Source organism: Myxine glutinosa, chromosome 13, assembly GCF_964187855.1.
Source record: "Myxine glutinosa chromosome 13, kmMyxGlut1.1, whole genome shotgun sequence".
NCBI classification, from domain to species: Eukaryota; Metazoa; Chordata; class Myxini; order Myxiniformes; family Myxinidae; genus Myxine; species Myxine glutinosa.
Genome location: NC_136273.1, coordinates 63,941,798 through 63,969,604, shown reverse-complemented (window position 1 = coordinate 63,969,604; position 27,807 = coordinate 63,941,798). Strand labels below are relative to the sequence as shown.

The 27,807-nt window shown below is 44.4% G+C and overlaps 1 protein-coding gene across 2 annotated transcripts in view; it reads left to right on the top strand.

Moving 5' to 3' along the window:
* Window positions 1-27,807, top strand: part of LOC137438996 (sucrase-isomaltase, intestinal) — a 674,815-nt gene that overhangs the window by 537,908 nt on the left and 109,100 nt on the right. For both annotated transcript variants that reach the window (XM_068134544.2, XM_068134543.2), the window contains exons 27-29: window positions 5,076-5,224; window positions 12,611-12,779; window positions 19,924-20,020. In XM_068134544.2, coding sequence (XP_067990645.2) covers window positions 5,076-5,224; window positions 12,611-12,779; window positions 19,924-20,020 — 415 coding nt within the window. The remainder of the gene's footprint in view (window positions 1-5,075; window positions 5,225-12,610; window positions 12,780-19,923; window positions 20,021-27,807) is intronic.

Genomic DNA, 27,807 nt, shown 5'->3' with positions numbered 1-27,807 from the left:
CTACCATTAGAAAGAGGCTGCACAAATTTTATCGACATGGGAGGTGTGCCAGGAGGAAACCTTTGCTGTCCAGAAAGAACGTCAGGGCAAAACTAAAGTTTGCCAATGAACACCGAGACAAAGACCAGCACTTCTGGAACAATGTGCCCTGGACAGATGAGTCAAAGGTAGAGCTATTTGGCCACAGTACCAGAAGACATGTTTGGCGAAAACCAAAGACAGCATTTGACCACAAGAACCTGATACCAACTGTAAAGCATGGTGGTGGAAACATTATGGTTTGGGGCAGCTTTGCTGCATCAGGGCCTGGGCATCTCACCGTCATAGAATCCACTATGAATTATTCATTGTACCAGAGGGTGCTTGAGGATCATGTGAGGCCATCTGTCGGAGAGTGAAGCTCAGCCGAAGGTGAACATTGCAACATGACAATGACCCTAAACATACCAGTAAATCCACCAAGGAATGGCTGAAAAGAAAAAAATAGAGGTTTCTGGAATGGCCAAGTCAAAGCCCGGATCTAAATCCCATCGAGATGTTGTGGGGGGATTTGAAACGAGCTGTGCATGCAAGAAACCCCACAAACATCGCACAGCTGAAAGAATTCTGCATGGAGGAGTGGGCAAAAATTTCTCCCTGTTGATGTCAGAGACTGGTAGACAGTTAAAAGAAACGCCTACTTGAGGTTGTTTCTGCCAAAGGGGACAATACCACCTATTAGAGCCAAGGGTGTACTTACTTTTTCCACATGCAAAATTTGCATTCATGTTTATTTAAATTATACAATGGACTACAAAATGTAAATGTTTCATGATATTTGTTATATTATATCACCTTTATCTATCAATATTGTTGAAATGAAGATCAAATAGCTGTATGTTGAAATATGTTTGAAAAGTCAAAACTTTACATGGGGTGTACTTACTTTTTCACGTGACTGTACCTGGTACGTGATCGTCCATGTACTGTTTAGCCATGTACTGTTTAGATTTTGATGATTTGCGTGTGATACGATTCAACGGATGTTTATATGAATCGTTTAAAATAAAAATGCCTTCAATTTCTGATATTTTACTTTTTCATTTGGGCTTCCCAATTGAAGCCCCGCCCGTAGGGCAGGTACTGTTGCTAGTTACCTTAACCTATGAGCAAATGACTGGTTTTCCATCTGCCCGGATCATCAGCTGGGCACCGTTTTTCAGAGGTTTCGATCCTTTCAGCCCAGAACCTCTCCAAACGACGGGTCCACAACCCTGACTCCACAACCCTGACGGGTCCACAACCCTGTTAACCACACAAATATCATCAAAAATGTTATCGTTAACCGCACAAATATCATCAAAAAAGTTATAGTTAACCACACAAATATCATCAAAAAAGTTAGTTAACCACACAATATCATCAAAAAAGTTATCGTTAACCACACAAATATCATCCAAAAAGTTATAGTTAACCACACAAATATCAAAGTTATAGTTAACCATGCAAATATCTTCTTATCTTTATATTATTTATCTATTCTTCTTATTATTAGGTGTCCCTGGTGTTGGTGTAGTCCCTGGTGTAGTCCCTGGTGTTGGGCTAGCGGCTAGGGTGCCGGCTTAGGATCCTAGGATCCTGGGTTCGAATCCCGGTCAATCGCTGAATTAACGCCAGGGGGGTTGACTCAGCCTGTCATCCTTCCGAGGTCGGCAAATTGAGTACCAGTTCACTGGTAATTCCCTGCTTGTCCTTAAAGGCGGCAAAAAGGGTTGGCGTCAGGAAGGGCATCCGGCCGTAAAACATTGCTTCAAAAAGGGGACCGAAAAACAACAACAACCACAGTTCCCGAAAAAGGCCAACCCCCGCTTGCGGGGAAAAATGGCCTCTAAAAGGTGTTTTTTTTTATTCTTCTTATTATTTTCTATCTTATATCTTTTATATATATATTTAAAAGTTTTTGTTTGTTTGTTTGGTTGTTTTTTTTTGTTTGTTTGCACGCGCTAATCTCCTGAACGGTGAAAGACTGGAGGAAACCTCTAAAACAAAAAATGTCGGGACGGGCCCCGAGAAGGTTATAGGCTTGGTGGTGAGGCCGGTTGAGGCCCACCTCGGCCGGGCTGGGCCCATTTTGCAATTAAAAGCTGAGCTGAATTATAGCAGTCAATCTTCTACGGCCGTGAGTAAAAGCTGAATTATGGTAGTAAATTCATTCAAAAATAACTTAAAATGTCGGGACGGGCCCCGGGAAGGTTATAGCTGAGGTGGCGAGGCCGGTCGAGGCCGCTTCGGCCGGGCTGGGCCCATTTCGCAATTAAAAGCTGAGCTGAATTATAGCAGTCAATCTTCTATGGCCGTGAGTAAAAGCTGAATTATGGTAGTAAATTCATTCAAAAATAACTTAAAATGTCGGGACGGGCCCCGGGAAGGTTATAGCTGAGGTGGCGAGGCCGGTCGAGGCCGCTTCGGCCGGGCTGGGCCCATTTCGCAATTAAAAGCTGAGCTGAATTATAGTAGTCAATCTTCTACGGCCACGAGTAAAAGCTGAATTATAGTAGTAAATTCATTCAAAAAGAACTAAAAATGTCGGGACGGGCCCCGGGGAGGTTGTACGCTACGTGGCGAGGCCACCTCGGCTGGGATGGGCCCATTTCGCAATTAAAGGCTGAGCTGGATTATAGTAGTCAATCTTCCAAAGCCGCGAGTAAAAGCTGAATTATAGTAGTAAATTCATTCAAAAAGAACCCGGGCAACGCCGGGTGCTTTCGGCTAGTATTATATTATATATATAAAATAAAGTTTTTGTTTGTTTGTCTGCACGCGCCAATCTCCTGAACGGTGAAAGACAGGAGGAAACCACTGAAATAAAAAAAATGTCAGGACAGGCCCCAGGAAGGTTATAGGCTAGGTGTCGAGGCCGCCTCGGCCGGGCTGGGCCCATTTCGTAATTAAAAGCTGAACTGAATTATAGTAGTCAATCTTCTATGGCCGCGAGTAAAAGCTGAATTATCAAAGTAAATTCATTCAAAAAGAACTTAAAATGTCGGGACAGGCCCCGGGAAGATTATCGGCTAGGTGGTGAGGCCGGTCGAGGCCGTTCCGGCCGGGCTGGGCCCATTTCGCAATTAAAAGCTGAGCTGAATTATAGTAGTCAATTCGCAATTAAAAGCTATAGTCGTCAATCTTCTACGGCCGCGAGTAAAAGCTGAATTATAGTAGTAAATTCATTCAAAAAGAACCCGGGCAACGCCGGGTGCTTTCGACTAGTATTAAATAATTCTTACATCCGAATCCACATTCAGATCTTCACCAAAATCTGATCATTTCGTCCGTGTCACATTCACTACCTCTCCGTCAAATTTCGTCCGAATCTTTCCGCAACTTTTTGAGATATATTGTTCACAGACAGACAATCAAACAGACAGACAGGGGTGAAAACATAACCTCCATCCACCCTTGGTGGCAGAGGTAATAGAGAGAATGTTGATTTATCGAATCACTTTGTTAAACCCAGCCTATAATTGTCTCATATTAGATATTATACTTATATATTTCCATTTACAAGATCTGTACTAATCAATTTCAATCAGCAAGAAGTATACTTATCAATTTCACTTCTTAATATGTATAATTATCGATTTCAATCAACAAGATGTACACTTGTCATTTCAATTAGCAAGATGTATACTCAGACTTATCAATTACAATCAGCAAGACAATACCTAAAGATTGCCATTTGCATGATCTGTACTTGTCCATTTCCTTCAGGAAGATCTATACTTTCCATTTGCATCTATATCGATTTCCATTAGGTAGATCTATACTTATCAGTTACAATCAGCAAGGTCAATACTTAAAGAATGCCATTTACAAGATCTATACTTATCAATTTCTATTAGAAAGATCTATACTTGTAGATTTCCATTTATCAAGATATTTCAAGATATTTATCAAGATTTCCACTTATCAATTTATCATTTAGCAAGATATATAATTATCGATTTAAATGAGCAACATCTATACTTATCAATGTCAATTAGCATGATCTATTCTTATCGATTTAAATTAGCAAGAAATATACTTATCAATTTCCATTTTCAAGATATCTGATTTATCGATTTAAATGAGCAAGATCAAAAGTGATAAATGTCAATGAGCATGATCTATACGTATCAATTTAAATTAGCAAGAACTATACTTATCGATCTCCATTTGCAAGATATCTAATTATCCATTTAAATGAGCAAGATCAAAACTTATCAATGTCAATTTGGATGATCTATACTTATCAATTTAAATTCGCAAGAACTATACTTATCGATTTCCATTTGCAAGATATCTAATTATCGATTTAAATGAGCAAGATCAAAACTTATCAATGTCAATTAGCATGATCAATACTTATCGATTTAAATTCGCAAGAACTATACTTATCGATTTCCATTTGCAAGATATCTAATTATCGATTTAAATGAGCAAGATCAAAACTTATCAATGTCAATTAGCATGATCAATACTTATCGATTTAAATTCGCAAGAACTATACTTATCAGTGTCAATTAGCATGATGTATACTTATCGATTTGAATTAGCAAGTACGATAATTGTCGATTTCGATTTGCAAGATATCTGATTATCGATTTAAATGAGAAAGATTTATACTTATCAGTGTCAATTAGCATGATGTATGCTTATCAATTTAAATTAGCAAGAACCACACTTATCAATTTTAATTAATATGATCTATGCTTATAGGTTTCAATTAGCAAGATCGATACTTGTCGATGTCAATTAGCATGATTTGTGCTTGTCGATTTCCATTTGCAGAAAAAATGAAATTTAAAATACATGCTCTTGACCCTTTGAGGAAGGGATTGATATTGTATTCCATGTGGTTCATCATTGGTCATTAATAAATCGTAATAGTGAATACAGTATTTAAATTGTGCATGCATTCCCATTTATTTGGGACGATTGAGTGTTTTTGGATAATTTTCGGTGATAATTGGGTATCACTAGATAAACAAAGCAGACTAATGTGTTCCTGATTTTTGCATGTCATGTCCAGAGTGTTGACCCAACTCAACTCCATCCAGGTATCAGACCCAAATAATGCACGCTACGAGGTACCAGTACCACTGAATGTGCCCGAACCATCACACTTAAATCAGCAACTTTATACTGTGGATCTTGTGGATGGGCCATTTGGATTGAAGATCACTCGCAAGACAAACAAAGCTGTTATGTGAGTTTCACAGATTTTTACCTTCTCGATTACTGAGGCTGGATCTCACGTATAGCAGATAGGATCACTCCTAACCAAACCCCGCACATCCTCCCCTGAGCTCCAAACTCTCCCCCATCTCCCCAACCGCTTCCCACACCCACATCTTTGCCATTAACCTCAGCTGGTGTGAAAGCAGACGGCACATAGTCGGTAATTTGCATGTCTTTGGCACACTGCCTGTTCCCATGCTGTTTGTTCAAATAGCAATGTTTTTCGTCCAAGGAGCAGAATGTTTTAACCCGGACGTTGTTCGAATGAGATATCATCATTAAACCTATTTTTGCAAATGAGCATTGAACATGTGGTGAAGATGAAATGCATCTCAATTTTCTACCATTACAATGCAAATTCCCCAGCAATGTTTGCAGAACATGATGAGCAGTCAGCATTGCATTGGGAGTTGAATAAATAACTGAGAATTTGAACTTCATTAACACGTGCAGGTCGAGCTGGAGGATCAGTTCTGCTAAAAAAAAAAAAACAATTAAATTCCAGGTAACCAATCGGACGGAGGGGAGGCCACATGTAATGGGGAAGGTGAAATCAATTGAGGTACGCTGACAGCCATAAGAAGGAAGAATGTTGTTTCAGCCGTTGAGCCTTTGTCGGAGCAAAAAAGGATGTAATATATTCAATCACAAAACACACCTAATGATCTGCAGAGAAACATATGGACGGATTCATCCACAGCACCTTCAGGGCTCATCACCTGGCCTTGGACTTGCCTCAGGTTCATCGCTGATGGCTTCATGGTAATTGTTTGTGTGAGTTTGGGATTATAAGTTGGAAACGTAACAAAACTCATAAATCTATGTGTAGTATCGTTGCTCGACCAGAAATGCTTGTGCCCTCTTGTGTTTCGAATGGACAAGAAATTGACAAACGTCTGCACATCCAGACGAGCCCTGGGGCTGATGCTTTTGTGGACATTGTTTATGACCGCTGGGCACGTGCGAAGCCTTGAGGCCCAAATGTGGCACCGATGCAGTGCCCCGCAGTGAAGAACGTTGCTAATCTCAACACATTTTCAACTGGCACGACTTGCAAAGATCCAGTCTGGTGCACATCCCTCGATCGACTGATTTCTTTCTTTTTCCAAGTGTGAACAACAATTTCCTCATTGTTTAAATAGAAAATGATTTTACTCCTTCGACTAGAATTCCCGCTGCTAATTTGTCACTGCTGGGATTTGTCAATTCCAAATCGAAATTGTTATCATGGAGTGAAATCCACATGTCATGACGAAACAAATGACTCCTCCCTTAGCCCCCTCCCATACTTCAGGCCATCAACACCCCCCCCCCCCCCTCCCACTTTCCCATAATCCTTCCCATTCTCCTAGTTATCCCCTCCCTCCTACCCCCACCCTATCTCCCACTGTTTTCTAATTGCCTGTGTGTGTGTGTCTCCCTGACAAAGCCATAACATTGTTACTATTTAAGATTTGGTCAATGCATTTTCAACAAATCTTTGTTATGAGAATATGGAGAAATTAATTAAAAATTGGGTCAAAATGTGAAAGGGTAAAGTCAAAGTAACGATAACCTGGCCCTTATTAGGCCAGAGGTCTGCCTCTCCTCCCTCCATTCTTCTCCCCCTTTTCTTCCCCTTCCACTCTTCTCTCCCACCACTCACTCCCCCTCCTCTTTACCCAAAACTTTCCCCTCACTGCTCGTCCACTCTCACCTCTTCTCTCCCATCTCACCTCACCCCTCCAATCTCCACTCACCCCTCCAATCTCCACTCACCCCTCCAATCTCCACTCACCCCTCCAATCTCCACTCACCCCTCCAATCTCCACTCACCCCTCCAATCTCCACTCACCCCTCCAATCTCCACTCACCCCTCCAATCTCCACTCACCCCTCCAATCTCCACTCACCCCTCCAATCTCCACTCACCCCTCCAATCTCCACTCACCCCTCCAATCTCCACTCACCCCTCCAATCTCCACTCACCCCTCCAATCTCCACTCACCCCTCCAATCTCCACTCACCCCTCCAATCTCCACTCACCCCTCCAATCTCCACTCACCCCTCCAATCTCCACTCGCCCCTCCAATCTCACCTCACCCCTCCAATCTCCACTCACCCCTCCAATCTCCACTCACCCCTCCAATCTCACCTCACCCCTCCAATCTCACCTCACCCCTCCAATCTCACCTCACCCCTCCAATCTCACCTCACCCCTCCAATCTCCACTCACCCCTCCAATCTCCACTCACCCCTCCAATCTCACCTCACCCCTCCAATCTCACCTCACCCCTCCAATCTCACCTCACCCCTCCAATCTCCACTCACCCCTCCAATCTCACCTCACCCCTCCAATCTCACCTCACCCCTCCAATCTCACCTCACCCCTCCAATCTCCACTCACCCCTCCAATCTCCACTCACCCCTCCAATCTCACCTCACCCCTCCTCCTCTCTGACTTTCCTTCCACATGGAAATAGAGATGGATCTTTTTGACTCGTATCAAATTGAGCTTACCCATTATGTTCACCTCCTGGGATAAGGTAACCACAAATATAATGATAATGCATCAAGCACAATAAAAGTTTTATTGATCTCTTCCATATTTATTTATTCACCTTTGAGCTTCTATTTGACCAATCTTTTTACCATAATTTTTTTTTTTTCATAAAAGCCCAATTGAGCTTTTGTCATAAAATCTTCAACAAACCTTTGTTATGAGAATACGGAGAACACAATTTAATAACTAGAACGGCACCCGGTAGAGCGCATTCCTCTTCCAGGCTGAACAGCTTAGATGTTGTATCCCACTGTCCACTGACAGGACGGATCTGGATCCGGACCTGAACCAAAAATCAAATCTTCACCAAAATATAATAATCAATTCGTCCTTATCCTACACCCAACCTGTCCACCAAATTTCGGCCGAATCCATCCATAACTCTTTGAGACATCCTGCTCACAGACAGAGACAGATAGTCAAGCAGACACAGATGAAAACATAACCTCCGTCCACCTTTGGTGGCAGAGGTAATAATCTATCTATAATTCCAGTAATCTCTGTGTGTATGTATGTATGTATGTATGTCTGTGACCGCTGTTTCTCGACAACCACGGGTCCGATATACTTTAAACTTGCCAGGTATATTGCTGGGGACCCGAGGATGTGCCTTTTCAAGGTTTCATATTAATCGGACAAGTAGTTACCGAGCTATGTCCAAAAAACGATTCAACCAATCAGAGAGCAGCGAGCTATCACGTGTGCCGAACGTGCCGAACAGACTCTGCCTCGGACGGCACATTTGAGAGCGTATTCATTTATTTCACGTTGGCAAACTATGTTGGCGTTCAACTATGTTTTAAAACTAATTAAAACTAATTTGCGATTCTTTCGCTTTCCTGCGCGTTTGTGCACGTTATGGCGATTTCTTTACCAAACTCCGCAAGCCGTTCGCTTTGGACCAAACCATTTCAGGTAAATAGAGGGGGGGGGGATTGTCACCGTACTCGCAAGCCGTTCGCTTTGGACCAAACCATTTCATGTAAATAGAGGGGGGGGGATATAATTTTAGATATAGATATAGTACGGGCATGCCCTAGTATTAATTAAATAAGAATAAGAGGAATGACACAAGCCCCCATACCTGTCACTTTGCTCGCTAACAGGTTTAATCAAAATACAACATGTTTCAATTCACAAACCTATTGCGTGTCTATCTGTGAGTCTCTCAGAGGATGTAAAATGAAGTGAAACAAGTAAAGATACATTCAAAGTACACCGCCCCCATGCCAAATAATTAAATATCCTCCAGCGCGGCATTGCCGAGGCGCCTCTGGCACCCGTCAATACCGCGGTGCAGCTCATAGAGACTGCATTGGGAGGGGGAGGTGTACAATAATTGAATGATTAATTGCATAATTAAAATCAATAAATAATGGTCATAAAATATTTTCTTAATCAATTGGCTAATAGCATACCTAAACTACCAGTGATTCATTTGACGCTATAACTTTTAGAAAATTAACTAAATAAGTCATTAATCGGAAAAATTAAATAATTAATTTATGAATCAATAAATAATTAATCGATTCATTGATTAATCAATAAATCAAAAATATCCTTTTGAGCCACATCACTTGGTCACTATCATGTCCAAATATTAGCTTCCTCGCTCAAAAGGTGCCTGAGATATTGCTCAGATGAGAAAGAAAATAAATAAATGATTAATAATGAAAATAAATAAATAATAATCATAAAATAATTAAATAATTTAACAATCGGCGAATAGAATACCTAAACCACCACCATTTCATCCGAATCTGTAACTTAAATTTTTTTTTAATGTGGCATTAATCGATTAATTAAATAATTAATCGATTCATTCATTAATCAATAAATCAAAATTAGCCTTTACAGCCAAATCACTTGGTCATTGTCATGTCCAAATATCAGCCTGCTAGCTCAAAAGGTGCCTGAGATAATGCCCAGAAGAGAAAGGAAATAAATTAGTTCTTAATTAATCGATAATATAATTAAGCAATTGATCAATTAATCAAAAAACAATAAATACCGTTTTTGCCAAAGCACTTGTTCACTATTGTGCCGAAATTTCAGCATCAAAGGATGGCTGAGATATCGCCCGGACAAACAAACAAGAAAACAAACAAATGAAAAATCGGTCAGAGACCGAGGACTTGCCAGAATGTACTTTTTTATCAGCCATTTTGGATCAAAATGGTGGGAAATCTATACATGTATATATGCTAAGCAATGGAAGGTAACTGAGTAAGTGTATGCATATCTCTTGTCCTTTCAGAGTTATAGTGGTTTGAAATATATTTTCAATGAAAACTTGGCCACCTGAGCTTTGACCCCAAAAATAATTAAAACTAAGCATTGTTGACCATTTTATGCCACATGTTATATTTCGGGAATTAAATAATGAACATTTTGGTGTTGGTTAGAAGGGAATCGGATAATGTTTGACAGAGGTATTAGTAAAAAAAAATTTTTTTTGAGAGTTTGACCTTTCAAGGTCACTCAAGGTCAAAGGTGATGGTGCCAAATGAAATGTCGTATGTAACTTCCTATATGTCAGTAACAGTAAGTGTATGCATATCTCTTGTACTTTTAGAGTGACAGTGGTTTGAAATATATTTTAAATTAAAACTCGACCCCCCTGATTTCACGTTTTGGGTGACCTTGACAATAAGGATAACAAGAAAAAGAGCAATCAGAGACTGCAAACCCTCGCCAGGATGTATTTTCAGTGGTTTTTAAGGGTTTTGTGTTAAAACAAATATGGCGGCCGAACCACGTGACCGATGAAGTAATCATTATTTTTTTCTAAGCTAATTTATTCCTAGATTATGCTCAAGAAATTTCATCTTGATCGGATGAAGTTTTGTACTTGTCGAATTATGACGTCATAATGGAGGCACCTATGGCATCATCATTAACATATTTTATTCCCCATGAACGAGTTCTTTACAATGAGCCATGTCTCCATTTTTTCTATTCAGCACTTTCGGAGATATAGAGGTGCAAAATTTTTCGGTTTTTCCAAGATGGCGGCCGAACTACGTAACCGATGACATCATTATTTTTTTTCTCCACCAGTTTATGCCGACATGGTGCTCAAGAAATTGCATCTTGATTGGATGAAGTTTTGTACTTGTCGAATTATGACGTCATAATGGAGGCCTTGGGCCGAGAGAGTTAAAAATTGGGCACAATCTATTCCAGGGCAAGGCAAATGTGTGTAAAGTATGGCGATGCTATGTGCAAAGATGTAGACGTAGTACTGCGCACAAACAGACAGACAAACTAACCAATCAACATACTTGCCGGAATCTATTCTGGCAAGTAACAAACAGGAAAGAAAACAACCAGAATGAAAACCGAGTACCCCCTTTGGTGCCCGGCAATGGCGTCATGCAGCGCCTGGAGACGGCATAGGAAAGGAGCGGTGTACAATACGAAAAAGGGATCTTTTATAACACAAAGTTGTTGCTGCTGCTGTCGTCGTGAATGTGGTGGTGGTTGTTGGTTGGTGCACCTTCCGTGTCCATCATGCTTTCTTCTAAAATCTAAAGGGTTCTTGCTGTCATAGAATAATTAAAGCAATATTGGATAAAAACACCATTGAAACCACTACATGAAGCTCCCATTTATGCTTCTTCCTCTTGTTACGGCCTGAAGCACACCAAGCCAAGCCTTCAATCACACTGTCTTTATTTATGGATTATCACCCGAAAATCTCTTCCTACACATAAAACCAAGAAGGCAGAAAAGAGGGAAAAACCCGAATAGGCCAGTCAAAGAGTAGGCCGGTCCAAGAGTAGGCCGGTCCAAGAGTAGGCCGGTCCAAGAGTAGGCCGGTCCAAGAGTAGGCCGGTCCAAGAGTAGGCCGGTCCAAGAGTAGGCCGGTCCAAGAGTAGGCCGGTCCAAGAGTAGGCCGGTCCAAGAGTAGGCCGGTCCAAGAGTAGGCCGGTCCAAGAGTAGGCCGGTCCAAGAGTAGGCCGGTCCAGGAGTAGGCCGGTCCAGGAGTATGCAGGTCCAAGAGTAGGCAGGTCCAAGAGTAGGCAGGCTCCAAGGCAGGCTCAACAGTAGGCCCCAGGGCAGGCCCAGTGGTAGGCTTGACGGCAGGCCCAACAGTAGGCCCCAAGGCAGGCCCAGTGGTAGGCCCCAGTGCAGGCCCAGCACGAGAGGGTAGGAGTAGGCAAGTCCACGAGTAGGCCCCAAGGCAGGCCCCAGTGGTAGGCAGCAAGAGTTCGATCAACGTCACCCTTCAGGTAGAGAGATTGTAGCTGGACACTCTACAACCCCTGAAAAAGCACTCTGCCATGAGCCCTCCTCCAAAATGGCCACTCACTCCTCTGAATCACCTTCCTGGCCATTCCCCTGCGCCACAGCCAATCGTAGGCTTTATACACATGGACCAAACCACTTGGTCTAACTCCCAGGGCGGTGGTGGGGGGGGGGGGGGGGGGGGGGGGAAAGAAAAAGGTCACAGACCGTAACACTCTTCCTTCCATGAAAGACGGGCTTTTAAAACGAGCATCGTTTTGATTAAACGTGCACAAAGTTTTGTTCCAAGTAAAACGATTATTAGCTCTCCAACCAAGTAAATCGATTACTAGCTTTACAATGGTACTATTTTTTTTCCTGAGAGAGCAGAAACCCTTGATATTAATGTGTGATGGACACATACAAATGCACGTGATGCTTCTCCTTTTAGTAATATAAAGATTTCCAAAAACATTCAACATGCAGCTGTCAAATATAATTCAAATTTGACCAAAGTATACATGTTCATTTTGTTTTACCATCTGCTCACTCTTATGCTCTCATCCATCTCCAACTCTCACAGCTGGAACTCTCAAGTTCCTGGTCTTACCTTCACGGAAAAATTCATTCAAATCTCCAGTTTCCTTCCTTCTGAGTATATATACGGCCTTGGAGAAACGATGCACGAATCCTTCCTGTTGAAGTTCAACTGGGAGTCCTGGGCTTTGTTTTCCAAAGACCAACCACCTCAGGTGAGTATTTAACATCTTCACGCCTTATCACAAACTTTTTGTACCTATTGTCAGTGCCCATTGGAGCAGAAGAAGAACAGCAGACATTTGCAGGGAAGTTTAGTCATAACCAAGTCTAGAAGAGATGAAGTACCGTTGACTGAGATCCGAGTCGGGAAATTGATAGATTGTGTCAATCCCAGTGAGTCACAGAAGTCCTTTGCTGAGGTGCCATGGCTGGTGTGAGAGGAACCCACACTCAGCCAGCTGGCATGATGACAATTGAAATCACCACATATGAGGAAGAGAGAGTTTGGATGAGGAGATAGAAGTTGGTCCATGTTGTCCGAAAGCGAGATGTAGATGTAGTCATCACTGTTTGGAGGACGGTACAGAACACATATGAACAAAAGGTGGGAGCGGAGAGGAAGCCGTAGCCAGAGGTACTCCTGGGGGTGTAGTGGGGTGGGGAGGGCAGTGCAGGGAGAGTGAGGAAGAGTTTAAAAAAAAAAATAAAGATGGCAACCCCACCACCAGGACAAGGCGCAGATCTATCATGCTGGAGGAGGGAGTAACCTGGGAGAGATACCAAGAAGTCAGAGGCATCTTGAAGGAGGAAAGTTTATGTTAAGCAGATCAAGTCTGGTTTGTGAGAAGCAACCTGTATGGAGAGATCAATCAGGTTTGATCAAAGGCTCCAAATGTTTGAGGTCCATAACGCTAAGTAAGGAGGGGGAGCATCAGGTACAAGAGAGGTTGACCGTGTGTCAGAGATTGCAGAAGAGCTAGGAGAGAGGGCAGGATGAGGAAGAGGACCGAAGGCTAGGTGTTGATGGGGTAAGGCACAGTGAGGAGTAATATAGGGGGGTGGGGGTAGCAAAGGGAAGTGGAAGATTTGAGGAGGTGGAATGAATGAGTCGGAAGAGAGGTGGCAGCTTTGTGGATAAGTTAAGAGCTAACTTTGAAGAGGAGTGGTGAGAAGATTTGAAGGGAAGGGGTGAGGAGGATTTTTTGAATGGGGGGGTGGGGAGGGAGTTTTGAAGTTTTTAATGTGAGGGGTGAGGGGGAGTTTTTAAGGGGAGAGGTGAGGGGGGGGGGATTTTTAAGCGGAGGGGTGAGGGGGAAGTTTTTAAGATGAGGGATGAGGGGGGAGATTTGAAGTTTTGAATGGGAGGAGTGAGGGGGGAGTTTTTAAGGGGAGAGTTGAGGGGGGGGGGGGGGTTGAGGGGAGAGGTGAGGAGGAAGATTTTAAGAGGAGGTGTGAGGGGGGAGATTTGAAGGGGAGGAGTAGGGGGAAGGTCGTGATGGAATAGGCATAGGATGGAGTAGAGGGAGGGAGACATGGTGATGGAGTGGGATGCTGATAAGAGATGGGGTTGGTAGGATAGGGTACAAGTACAGGAGGGACCAGACATGGAAGGGTTTGACACTGTAGGAGTACAAATGGAACGATTAATGAAAATCGAACATCTATTGGGGGTTCTTGCCATTTTCAAGTCAGAGATACATTGATAACGTCAGAGGGCGTGTGATATGAAGGTGAGTTAAGACATTGGAGAAAGGAAGAACTGTAAGAGATTGAATTTTTTGAATCGAAATGATTGAAAGAGCAATTTGAAAAGTCTTTTGAAAAGGAAGAAGAGGAGTGAGTTGTAGAGAGAATACAACACGGGAGAAGGAAGTTTAAACATTTTAAAACAAAACCATGAAGACCATCTGGGTATTTACCAAAATGAAGGCAGGGAGACTGGGGGGGACGAACATTGCAGAGAGGTTCAGAGGGAGGAACAAAGAATAAAAGGAGATCGACAAGCTAGGTGGAGCAGAACTCAAAGGAATGTGAAGGTGTATATACGCACTTGGTTAGTACTGTAGGAGGGACTGCTTTTTATTTATTTTTTGAAGGTTAGGTGAAAGCAGATTTGAGTAAAAAGAGAAAGGTTTAAAGAGATTGTGAAGGAGTATATGGCGAATACTTCACGAACAGAGTGGGCATGGAAAGGTGAAATCGGCGAGAATGGAGAAGGAAGGGGGAGGGGCGAGACAACACGTGCTCGCTGGGGGTCGGCAGTGAGGAGGAATTTATTTATTTATTTTTAATATTCAAGACATTAAACATGGGGTATAAAGTTAAGAGGAAATTAAGGGGTGAAAATATAAATACTGAAGGGAGTACAAAGAAAGGACGATCGTGGACACACTGACTAATGAGGGAACGAACAAGGGAAATGGGTAGGCCTCATAAAACCTAGTGTGAAAAGTCTGGCGAATACTCACAAATTTGCACAAACCTAAAAACAAAACCGAACCAGAAGCACACAGTAAACACAGACACAGGAAAATAAACAGCAGAAAATCGACAAAACAACCGGGAGTACTTATTATTGAGGAAAACGGGGTCCTGAAACGGCACGACTGAGCTCATGGAACAGGAACCGGAAATCACTGATTGACAAAACTTGAAAAGCCTAAATGTTCAGTATGCTGACTAAAACGACGTGTGTGTGTGTGTGTGTGTGTGTGTGTGTGTGTGTGTGTGTGTGTGTGTGTGTGTGTGTGTGTCCGTCCGTCCGTCCGTCCGTCCACATGTGAAAGGCAGAATTGTTGGAAAATGTTTATTGTCATTAAAAAGCTTTAATTGAAGGTAATACGGGGAATGAGAAACGCAGAACACAATAAATAATTGCAGAACAGATAAAACGGTGGACAGGGATAGGGGGCGGGTAATTGTATGTACTGGAGAAACAACTCACCACAACTAATGGCACCAACTGCTCGAACAAAAGGGCAGGTGAGGACGTTTGACAGGCTCGAGTTTGTATCTGCGTCTTGAGCAGGCTCAAGGCGTAGAGGATGGCAGCCAGCGATTAGGAGTGCTGAGGAACGATGATGGTGGATGCAGCATCCACATCCCTCCAACAGCTCCTTCCCATTGGGAAAAACAGAGGGAGGTGATGTTAACTCCTTCAAGATAATGCTCAAATGTAACTGGCATGCACGGGTGGACACGGCCCGTTATTATTGTAATACGTTGTGTGGACACGTAAGTATTGGGTCCCGTTTTTGGCCACCCGCGTTCTGTGGGCAGTGCCATCTTCCGGGCTGCCCCGCTCCGTGGGACTGCCATGAACAAAAGTGTTCCGCTCCTCTCCAGGTTCCACAGCTCACCTTGCCGACATGGCTTGGTCCACTGGCCAAACAGTCCGTGATAAACCACTTTGCCCTAATCAGGTAGTGCTTTCCAAGTTCATTTGTGCCTTTGATGTTAAATGCCGCAAGGCCTCCACCGAACCTCGCCTGTTACAGGAGGTTTCATATAACAATCTTACCCAAATGTGCGTTAAGGTTTACACTTTCCACCTCCTCGTCACGCGTTTAACCGTATGTTTTACCTCTGACAGTTTCCCTGATACAAGAGTAAATCTAACAACCAAACTCACTGACAAAGACAATGTGTTAACACAATCTATTTATGGTTCCCCTACTCTCCTATATACATAACAATGCTATTTGGCCAAATACAAGCTTACTATTAAATAAACAATGGAAGCGTATTATTATTCACACACTTTTTATTTTTTTAAATCGGGGGGCATTGTAATAGGCTCCGTCTGTCTGTCTATCCGTCTGTCTGTCTGTCCGTCATGTTATTTCCTCCTCAGCGGTTGTGCAGAAATTTACCACACTTGCTATTTATGATCACCACATGGCAAGAAGGTGCGAGAGCAGTCTCATTTATAGTGCTCTGCCCTGGGGGCAAGTGGTAGGGTCAAAAGGTCGAACACCAAAAAATGGCACATTTTAAATTAAAATTACAGGCATATTTTAAAATATTTTTACTGAAACCTTGTATATGCAATTAACATTGGGGCGCATGAAATATCCAACGAGTTTTCGGATTTGACCCCCCTTGACCCTCAACCCCTCCCCCCCCCCCTGGTTCATGCCCCAATGGATGGGGACTTTGGGTCACAGGGATCAAAAAGAGAAGATTTTTTTTTAACTCAAAATTTGTAATTTGGCAAATTTAGTACCTTGATACATGTAGTTTGGCCCGCCGATGCTGAATGGGCCATACATAAAAAGTCACATACTCGACATTTTTTTTTTTTCTGCTGACGATGGATTTGGGTTCCATCTTCTCAAAAAACGTACAAATGGGACTCCGTGTGGGCGGCAGATTGAGACTGCTTGGAAGCTGATACCACTGCTCGCAGTTGTAGTATCCCCACACTTTCTTTTAAAATAAGACGGAAAGTCTAACAGTAGCATAGCCGGGCTTGTTTAATACTTTAGTTGTAGATTTAATAATACTTTAGTAGTACTATACTTTAGTAGTATTTAATAATACTTTAGTTTAATACTTTAGAAGAATAGTTTAATACTTGCTTAATACTCCCGCTAATTTCACCCCAAATCCACTTTTTTGAAATACCAACTTCTTTCCTGGAAGTCCTTGGTGTCCTTGTGTTTTATACTTCTCCCACCCCCACCCCTTCCCACGCCTCCTCCCCCCAAGCCCTCTCCCTCCCACACATCTCCCGATGTCCCTGCTCTCAAATGTTGTGTTTGTGTGCTTCCCCTTCTCTCCCCATCTTGTCTACCGCTCCCTCTTTTTATATATTTTGTTTGTCTGTTTGATTTGCTTGTGTGATAAATGTTAGCTCTTTCACGAGCCTCGATTCTGTATACAAAAAAAAGAGGATAGTATGACCTGGGTGGGGATACCAGTTAGCAAATAATGTAAGTATTAAAAAAAAATTGAAGTACTCTGAGTCTCTAAGCTGCCTGTCACCATGGGTAGTGAAGAGATTGCACTGAGACACTGGTTTATTCTGTATGTTTCGCATCAACAATGAACCAACCATACACCACTTCAATCCAGTAACTTTGCAGTCATGACAAAGGGATTGCAGTGTTACAATTATATTTACTATGTTATTATTATTATTATTATTACGAAGATGTCACTGTATTAACAAACCGAGGCTAATTCCTTACTCCCGCGATAATTAGTACAACTCTTCTCATCGAGTCATCCATGAACCATACACCGCTTCAATCCAGGAACTTTGTCGTCATGACAAAGGGATTGCAGTGTTACGATTATATTTACTGCATTATTATTATTATTAACATTATTATTACTAGGGCGTGCCCGTACGTGGGTGCAAAAAAACATGCGTGCAAACAACAACAACAAAAAAAAACTTTGAAACCACGTGGCAGTAACGACCACAGAACCCCCCCCCTCTATTTACATGAAATGGTTTGGTCCATTCGCAAAGCCAAAGCGAACGGCTTGCGAGTACGGTAGAACCCCCCCCCCTCTATTTACATGAAATGGTTTGGTCCATTCGCAAAGCCAAAGCGAACGGCTTGCGAGTACGGGTAAATAAATCGCCATAGCTCGGTAACTACTTCTCCGATTAATATGAAACCTTGAAAAGGCACATCCTCAGGTCCCCAGCAATATACCTGGCAAGTTTCAAGTATATCGGACCCGTGGTTGTCGAGAAACAGCGGTCACAGACAAACAAACAAACACACACACATACACACACACAGAGATTACTGGAATTATAGATAGATTAGTAGTAGTAGTATTACAAAAAGGATACTGCTGCATTAAGCAACCTGGGCTAATTTGTCCAAAGCGGTCTGAAGGTGAGGCATGGAGGCATGGAGCCTAAGGCTTTACGTACTTTGTTACTTTACGTACTTACTTTACGTACTTTACGTACTTTACTTTACCTACGTACTTTGTCGTTGAAAGACTCATAATGCCTATGCTTTTGATGATTGATGGTCATTTTAACAATCGGTTTGTTCATGTTTCACACTGGATGAAAAACGTGAAGGTAGAGCATGGTGTTTGTGATATATGACAGGTTCGACGATATGTTCAGCCTGAACGGCATTGAAATCAAAATAGCGGTGTGTGGGAATCAGCTGTCGTACACTGTAATGACATCACAGACGTAATCGCATCACATCACCCCTGTCATGTGACCAGATTCTTAGCTCTGATTGGTGTACATTTTTGAGGGACATACATACATACATACATACATACATACATACATATGGACAGAGAAACACTGCTCTAGACGGCTTTGTCATATGGTCTACGCTGTAAAAAATGGGGGTGTATAGTAATCGGCACCATCTGTCTGTCTGTCCGTCCGTCCGTCATGCTATCTTCTCCTTAGCATTTGTGCAGAAATTCGCGAAACTTGGTGGTAATGATCACCACATGACATGAAGTTGCAAGGGCGGTGTTATTTTGGCCCCATCCCTGTGGTGGGGTCAATAGGTCAAATACCAAAAGATGCTCTCTTCTCCAAAACTGCACACACAATTTTGATTAAACTTGACCATAACCCTCATCACCCGAAGGACAAACATCTTTTCACGGCATTAAAAAAAATCAGGGTCGTGAGGTTTTAACGGGGTCTTGACCCAACCCCCCACCCTCCCCTCAAAAATAGGTATGTGCTTTCTTCTCTACAACTAAACACTTTGATGAAACTTGATCACAACTTTCATCAATAACACGATTTTGATGAAACTTGATCACAACTTTCATCACGCATGATGTACTAACGTTTGTTCACGACATTAAAAAATCAGGGGTTTTGCCACCCAAAATAGGTATTCACTTTCTCCTGCGTCATATATTCCGTGGGTCATCCACGCCTACCAGTGGTTCCCTGGTTCTACCAGGTGAGCCTTGGGGCATTGCCCCATTTTATTATCATCACCATCATCATTGCTTTCATTTCTATAAATTTTATTAATGGAGTTTCACGCATTCTAGGTCATGTCTTCATGATAAGAATGCTCATCATCACCCTCAGTTAATTAGAGGAAATTAGTATTTTGTCCTGGCTATGACCTCATAGTGCACATAACTATCTCTCTCTCTCTCTCTCTCTCTCTCTCCCTCTCTCCCTCTCTCCCCGTCTCCCTGTCTCCCTCTCTCGCTCTCTCCCTCTCTCGCTCTCTCCCTCTCTCGCTCTCTCCCTCTCTCGCTCTCTAGCTCTCTCGCTCTCTCCCTGTCTCTCTGTCTCTCTCCTCTACAAAATACTGTTAAACCTTGAAGGGTCCAAAGTGTGAGTGAAAGATGTGCTTCATGGTCCATCAACTTGTTTATTCCTTGCAGACCCTTTCAAACAGCTATGGCGTACACCCTTTCTACATGGCTGTGGAAGATGAGGAAAATGCACATGGGGTCTTGCTATTCAACAGTAATGCCATGGGTAAGTCGATAGTCATCTTGAGACTCATCTACTCAGATATCCAAGCAGAATGACATGTTTTTTGACAGAAATGTATCATCAAGCATTTGGAGTGATGACCAATAGGAAGCTTGAAGCACTCATTAAAAGTTGAATAGTTGGGAACAAATACTGAAATGAACAGACAAATGCTTGCACATGATCATGATGAATATCCTGAAAATGTTTTTCTTGGGTATATGTCGGACCATTTGAAAAGTTGATTGCATATGGTTTCTTCAAAGAACCGCAAAAAAAGTCATGTTAGCAGAGACTATGCAGACTGAGAAAATGCAGAGATCAAGGCTTAAAAATGGAGAGAGAAAGATCATGAAACCAACAACATAGCAGGACAGGAGATACACAAAGACACACTTCAATATGAGCAGTGATTTGGGAATCGGTTTTTGCACATTTTTTATGTAGTACAGTGATGTTGGAGGATTTCCAAGCAGATGTAAGATGACCTCGGCAAAATTACAAGGTGAAAAGGGCAGAGAGAGCGAGAAAGGATGTGCAAGAGCAGCAGAGCAGGTTTTTAGGATAAGTGAGCTGATGCTGTCTGGTCCAGTCGCAGAGTCAGAGTTTAGGATTGAAAGAACCTTCTCAGTTGCAAAATACACATAGCCCAGGAACAGTTGGGTGTTACTGCGTAGGTGCATACAGAGAGAGCAAGGGGTTGGGGACAAAATATTTGGAAGCAAATGCAGTATTGAGGCATTCAAACTTCTCACAAGTGCATTCAGCCGTGGTGCCATTGAGAGGGAAGGGATGAATGGGGACCAGGTCCAATGAGGATGAGGAGGTCACACCCACCATACTCCAGAGACAGACTTAACAATGTGTACCAGGTTTTATAGGAGGGAGACAAGTTTGAAAGTTCAATCTTGAGGTTGGACAGATGTTGTTTTCTGGCTCTCCTGAGAGTGGATGTACACTTCTTGTGGGCTTTATGCCTTCGGTCGGGTTTGCTTTCCTGGAAGAAAAGGCAAGTTGTTTCAGAGCAACAGCCTCCCACAGGATTCAGTGTACCATGGATATGAAGAAGGATAGGATAATTGAAGATGAGATGGGATGAATCTGTGCATAAAAGAGATCAGGTTTCTGTGGAAGAATTATTATTTTATTTTTTTGTATACAAGATCGAGGCTCGTGAAAGAGCGAACATTAATCACACAGAAAGATAAACCGACACATAAAACATATAACATCGGGAGCGGTAGACAAGATGGGGAGAGAGGGGGAAGGACACAAACACAACATTTGAGAGCAGGGACCGAGAGACATGGAGACATCGAGAGATCTGTGGGAGGGAGAGGGCTTTGGGGGGGGGGAGGCATGGGAAGGGGGGGGTGGGAGAGGTATAAAACATATGGACACTGCCAGGACCTCCAGGAAAGAAGTTGGAATTTCAAACAACGTGGATCTGGGGTGAATTAGTGGGGGTAGAAAAGATAATAATAATAATAATAATGCATTTATTTTATATAGCGCTTTTCAGGGAGCCCAAAGACGCTTTGACAGAGTGCAAAACATAATGCATAGCAAAACATAAAAACAATTGCAAAAAACAAGAATCAATAAGGAAATATTCAAAGCAAAAAGGAGGGAGAAGGAGAAGAGATAGTCAGGGGTTAAATGCTGTGGGTTAAATGTTGAATGCAGTGTTGAACAGGTGGGTCTTGAGTGATGTTTTGAATGTGGTGAGTGAGGAGGAGTCTCTGATGGTGAGAGCTAGTGAGTTCCAGAGGGTGGGAGCAGCGATGGAGAAGGCCCTGTCCCCCCAGGATCTGAATTTGGTCCGGATGGGGGGGGGGGGGGGGGTCAGGAGGTTGGTACCAGCAGAGCGGAGGTTGCGGTTGGGAGTGTTTCTGGAGAGGAGGTCAGCCAGGTAGGATGGGGCCAGGTTATGGAGGGCTTTGTAGGTCAAGAGGAGGATTTTGTACTGGATTCTCTGGGAGATGGGGAGCCAGTGAAGCTTGTAAAGGACGGGGGTGATGTGGTCATGGGTCCGGGAATGGGTGAGTAGACGGGCAGCGGAGTTCTGAATGTATTGGAGTTTATTGGTGATTGTTGAGGGTGGACCATAGAGGAGGCTGTTGCAGTAGTCCAGACGGGACGTGATGAAGGCGTGGATGAGGGTTTCTGCAGCCATGGAGGAGAGGGATGGACGGAGACGAGCGATGTTTTTCAGGTGAAAGAAGGCTGTCTTTGTGATCTGTTTAGTGTATTTGTCGAAGGCGAGGGTTTGGTCAAAGATGATGCCAAGATTCCGGATGTGAGGGGAGGTGGATACTGCGATACCGTCGATGTTGAGGGCAAAGTTATTCGTGGATTTTATGAGCGTTTTTGGGCCAATGATGATTATTTCAGATTTATCATAGTTAAGTTTGAGGGAGTTGATTTGAAGCCAGGATTTTATTTCAGTGATGCAGTTTGTCAGGATAGAGTGGGTGGCGGTGGAGATGGACTTGGTGGAGATGAAAAGCTGGATGTCATCGGCGAAGCAGTGGAATTGGAGACCATGACGGCGGATTAAGTGACCCAGGGGGGACAGGTAAAGGATGAAGAGGAGGGGGACAATAACTGAACCTTGGGGGAGGGGAGCAGTGGGGGATTTGCAGTTATTGATGGAGATGAACTGGCGTCTGTCAGAGAGGTATGATTTAATCCAAGAGAGGGCAGTGCCAGTAACGTTAAAGGTGGTTTCAAGTCGGGTGAGGAGGATGGTGTGATCGATGGTGTCAAAGGCGGTGCTGAGGTCGAGGAGGATGAGAATGTTGAGGTTGCCAGCGTCAGAGGAGAGGAGAAGGTCGTTGGTGATTTTGAGGAGAGCAGTTTCAGTACTGTGGTTGGAGTGGAATCCGGATTGGAATGTTTCATACAGGTTATTGGCAGAGAGGTGATGTTTGAGTTGAGCGGCTACAGCGCGTTCCAAAACTTTCGACAGAAAGGGTCGGTTGGAGATGGGTCTGAAGTTGTTTAGGGTGTCAGGGTTTAGTCCAGGTTTTTTCAGAATGGGGGTAACAGCAGCAATTTTGAAGGATGGTGGGACGATGCCTGTAGACAGGGAGGAGTTTATTGTTGCAATGATAAGTGGAGAGAGAGCAGGAAGCCTAGCTCGTCTTCACGCTGTTGAAACCAAAGCATTCAGAATCATTGGAATCTCCCGCGATGAAGCTAACTCCAAGGGCCTCTCAGTCACTCACCGCAGGCAGGTTGGTGGTCTTTCCATCTTCTACCGACTCCTCTCTGGCCTTGCCCCCCCCAGCTCTCTCTGGGCTCTGTCCCGCAAATATTCCTACAGGTCGCACAAGATCTGCCTGCAACCCTCTTATGGTCAAACTGCCAAAATCAAGACTCTCTGCTCACCTTCACTCCTTCATTCCTCTCTTCTCCCACCTCTGGAACAAACTCCCTCACTCTCTTCAATCCCACTCCACCCTCCAGGTCTTTAAAACTGCTGTTCACCACCATCTCTTATCTTCCCCCATCCAAAACCTTGATCTTTTCTACCCCCGCTAATTTCACCCCAATTCCACTTTTTTGAAATACCAACTTCTGTCCTGGAAGTCCTTGGTGTCCTTGTGTTTTATACTTCTCCCTCCACCCCCCCCCCCCTTCCCACGCCTCCTCCCCCCAAGCCCTCTCCCTTCCACACATCTCCCTGCTCTGAAATGTTGTGTTTGTGTGCTTCCCCTTCTCTCCCCATCTTGTTTTCCGCTCCCTCTTTTTGTGTGTTTTGTTTGTCTGGTTGATTTGTTTGTGAAGTAAATGTTAGCTCTTTCACGAGCCTCGATTCAGTATACAAAAAAGAAAAGAAAAAAAAAGGGAGGCCTTGACAAAGCTGGAGGGGATGGGGTCAAGAGTGCAGGTGGCAGTTTTCATTCCTATGAGAGTTCAGAGAGGTCAGTAGGGGAGATTGGGGAGAATTGAGACAGGGGATGGCAGGATAAGGGGGGGCAGGTGGTTTGAGGGGGAGCGGGTGCGACGGTGGTCAAGCTGTTGTAGATGTTTTCAACTTTGCGTTGGAAGAATGAAAGGAAGGAGATGCAGTTGTCTATTGTGAATGACTGGGTGGTGGTGTTCAGGGGGCTGAGGAGTTTGTTTATTGTCGAGAAGAGTGCTTTTGGGTTTCCGGAGCCAGAGTGGATAATTTGAGAGTAGTAGGCGGAGCGGGCGCGGGAGAGGGCATCTTTGTAGTGTTGAATGTGGTCCTTGTAGGCTTGGGAGTGAATTGTGAGACCTGTTTTATTGCGGAGTCTTTCAAGTTGGCGAGCACGAGTTTTCATCAGGCGGAGTTCAGGGGTAAACCAGGCAGCAGAATAGGTGAAAGAAACTCTTTTGGTTTTTATAGGCACAAGTTGGTCAAGGCAGGAGGAGAGAGTGTGGTTGTAGTAGTCAGTGAGATCAGAAGGGTTGTGGAGGTCAACGAAGGGAGAAGTGGACATTTTTTCAGAGAGGGTGGATGAGAATGACGTAGGTGAAAGAGCGTTTAGCTTACGGAAGTTGATAGTGCGATAATGCCTTGGTGTTGGGGCGGGGATGTTGATGGTCAGAGTGATGGCTAAGTGGTCAGAGAGGGTGAGGTCGGAGCCAGAGATATGGTGCAAAATTAATCCAGTAGAGCAGACAAGGTCCAAAATGTGACCACGGTTATGGGTAGGAAAGTTGACATGTTGAGTGAGGTTAAAGCAGGTGAGTAAATCAGTGAAGTCAGTGGTTATCGTGGAGTCAGTGGAGTCCATGTCGATATTGAAATCACCAAGGAGGAGGATTGAGGGGGAGAGGGAACATAGCTGGGTCAGAAAGTAGGAGAAGTCAGACAGGAATGATGGGTGTGGTTTGGGAGGGCGGTAGACAACAGCCATGACTGACTGTGTGTGACCAGAGAGTTTAAAAGCCAGGTGTTCAAATGATGGAGCAGATGCGATGGAGATGAGGCTGGTCCTGATGTCTTGTCTGTGAATAACGGCAATTCCACCACCTCGGCCCTCCGAGCGTGGTTTATTGATGTAGGAATATCCATTGGGTGTGGTGAGGTTGAGTGCGAAGTAGTCCAGAGGTTGTTGTCAGGTTTCAGTGAGACAGAGAAAGTCCAGTTTATTTTCCAGGATGTAGTCGTTCAGGATGAGGCATTTGTTGTTGAGGGACCGGGTATTGAACAGGGTGAGCTTGATGTTGTTTTGTACGGCGGGGATGAACTCAGGTGATTTGGCCAGGGTTCGCAGACAGGAGGTGCGATTGTGTGCGTTGCTGTGACCAGGTGCGCTGGGACGATGAGTGTGAGTGCGCTGAGCCGACCAGAGGACGGGGATGGAGTGACCTGATTGTAAATGAACAAACTTACGACCAGAGCCACGGTGAATGTACCTGGGTCGTCGCAGGAGTACATTGGATTTGATTGCAGAGATGCATGATGGGGTGGAGCGGTTATTAAGCAGAAGAAGCCTTGCGGCGGAGTACCGCAGAGCCATGCCAGGCAGGAGCGAAGAGACGAACACGAGGCCAAGGTTGAGGAGGCTAAACAATGGCCACAACCCACGGGAGCGGGCCCGAGGAAACAGCGAAGGAGCCGGGCAGGTGAAACCAGGAGCAGAGCCGGGACCGAGCAGAGGGCAGACAGGAGCGAAGAGACGAGCACGAGGCCAAGGTTGAGGAGGCAAAGCGGCAAATGCAGCGGCAAACGACCGCCGCCGCTAATCAAGATCACGGCGGCAAACCGCCACCACCACCGCTGCAAACAATGGCCACAACCCACGGGAGCGGGCCGGAGGAAACAGCGAAAGAGCCGGGCAGGCGAAGCTAGGAGCAGAGCCGGGACCATGCAGAGGGCAGACTCAATGGCCAAAAATCCGCCACGACCACCAGAAAAGCAAGCTAAAGACAATGGCCCAGTCGGAGAAGCGGCGAACAAGCGACGCCAGCGTCCTCTCCGGACCGGACCGGAAGCGGAGGTCAGGTAAAGATCAAGGTTTTGGATGCGGGAAGATAAGAGATGGTGGTGAACAGCTGTTTTAAAGACCTGGAGGGAGGAGTTGGATTGAAGGGAGTGTGGGAGTTTGTTCCAGAGGCGGGAGAAAAGAGGAATTAAAGAGTGAAGGTGAGCAGAGAGCCGAGATTTCGGCAGTTTAACCATCAGAGGGTTGCTGGCAGATCTTGTGCGACCTGTAGGAATATTTGGGGGACAGAGCTCAGAGAGAGCTGGGGGAGCAAGGCCGGAGAGGAGTCGGTAGAAGACAGAAAGACCACCTACCTGCCTGCGGTGAGTGAGTGAAAGGCCCTCAGAGATAGCATCATCGCGGGAGATTCCAATGATTCTGAAAGCTTTGGTTTCAACAGCGTGAAGCCGAGCTAGGTGTGAGGCAGGAGCACCGGCCCAGAGGGGGGAACAGGATTCCATTGAGCTGCGGATGAAAGCCTTGTATGTGGTGAGGAGCTCAGGTGTGCCTAGGAAGGACTTCGCACGACGGAGGATGCCCAGTCGGTGACTGGCTTTGGAGGCCAGCTTGGAAATGTGGTTTTCCCAAGAAAGATCATGGCAGATAGTGAGACCCAAAAGTTTGAGCGACAGAACTTCTTGGAGAGGATTGTTGAGAAAGTAGATGGGAGGGTTGTCCAGTCGATCTTTTCGGAGAGATATAGTAAGAGTGTGAGATTTGTCAGGATTGAAAGACATGTTCCACTTGTTTGACCAGTCTGTGTATTTGTCCAGGTCTTCAGAGAGTGTGGGGGCTGCAGACTGCCGATCTGAGGGAAGAGGAATGGAGTGGCAGAGAGTGGAGTCAACAGCAAAGAGATAGAGAGGATTTTCCAGAGAGTCGGAGAGATCATTGATAAAGACCAGAAAAAGCACAGGGCCCATAACACTGCCTTGGGGAACTCCAGCCTGAACAGGAAGGGAAGATGAGAGAAATCCATTCAGGGCCACACGTTGACTATGACCAGAGAGGAAGTCCGCAAGCCATGAGTGGAGATTTCCATGGATACCATAGGAGGAGAGTTTGGTGAGCAGAGCTGGGTGCCAGACCGTATCGAAGGCACGTGATTTGTCAAGGCAGACAGCTCTGATTTCCTGTTTGGCATTGAGGACCTCCATCCATTGTTGAGACAGCAGAAGCAGCATGTCCAGAGTAGAGTAGTGACCTGGTCTGAAACCAAATTGATGATCAGAGATCAAGCCATTGGAGAAGAGGAAAGATTTCATATCTGAAGCAATGATGGATTCCATGACTTTGCTGATAAATTGGGAGCAGGCTGATTGGTCTGTAGTTGCAAGGATCTGTTTTTTCACCTTTTTGTGTAAAGCGGTAATGTTTGCTGATTTCCAGGATGCTGGCAGATGACCTTGAGCAAAAGATAGGGTGAAAAGAACAGAGAGAGGGTGAGATAGAGTGGCAGAGCAGGATTTTAGGACCCGTGGGCTGATGCCGTCTGGTCCAGTTGCAGAATCAGAGTCGAGGTTTGACAAAAACTCCTCCACCTTGTCAGGAGAGAAGGACACAGAGTCCAGGAGCAGTTGGGCTCGACTGGGAAAGGTGGGAACAGAGAGAGATGGGTTTGGGACTAAAGATTTTGAGGCAAACACAGAGTTGAGGCATTCGGCTTTGTCACGTGTGATGTCAACTGTGTGGCCATTTGAGGTAAGGGAGGGGATGGAGGGGGAACAAACACCAGAAACGGATTTGACCAGATGCCACCAGGATTTGGAGGAAGGAGACAGGTTTGAGAGTTCATTCTTGAGTGTGGAGAGATAGTGCTTCCTGGCA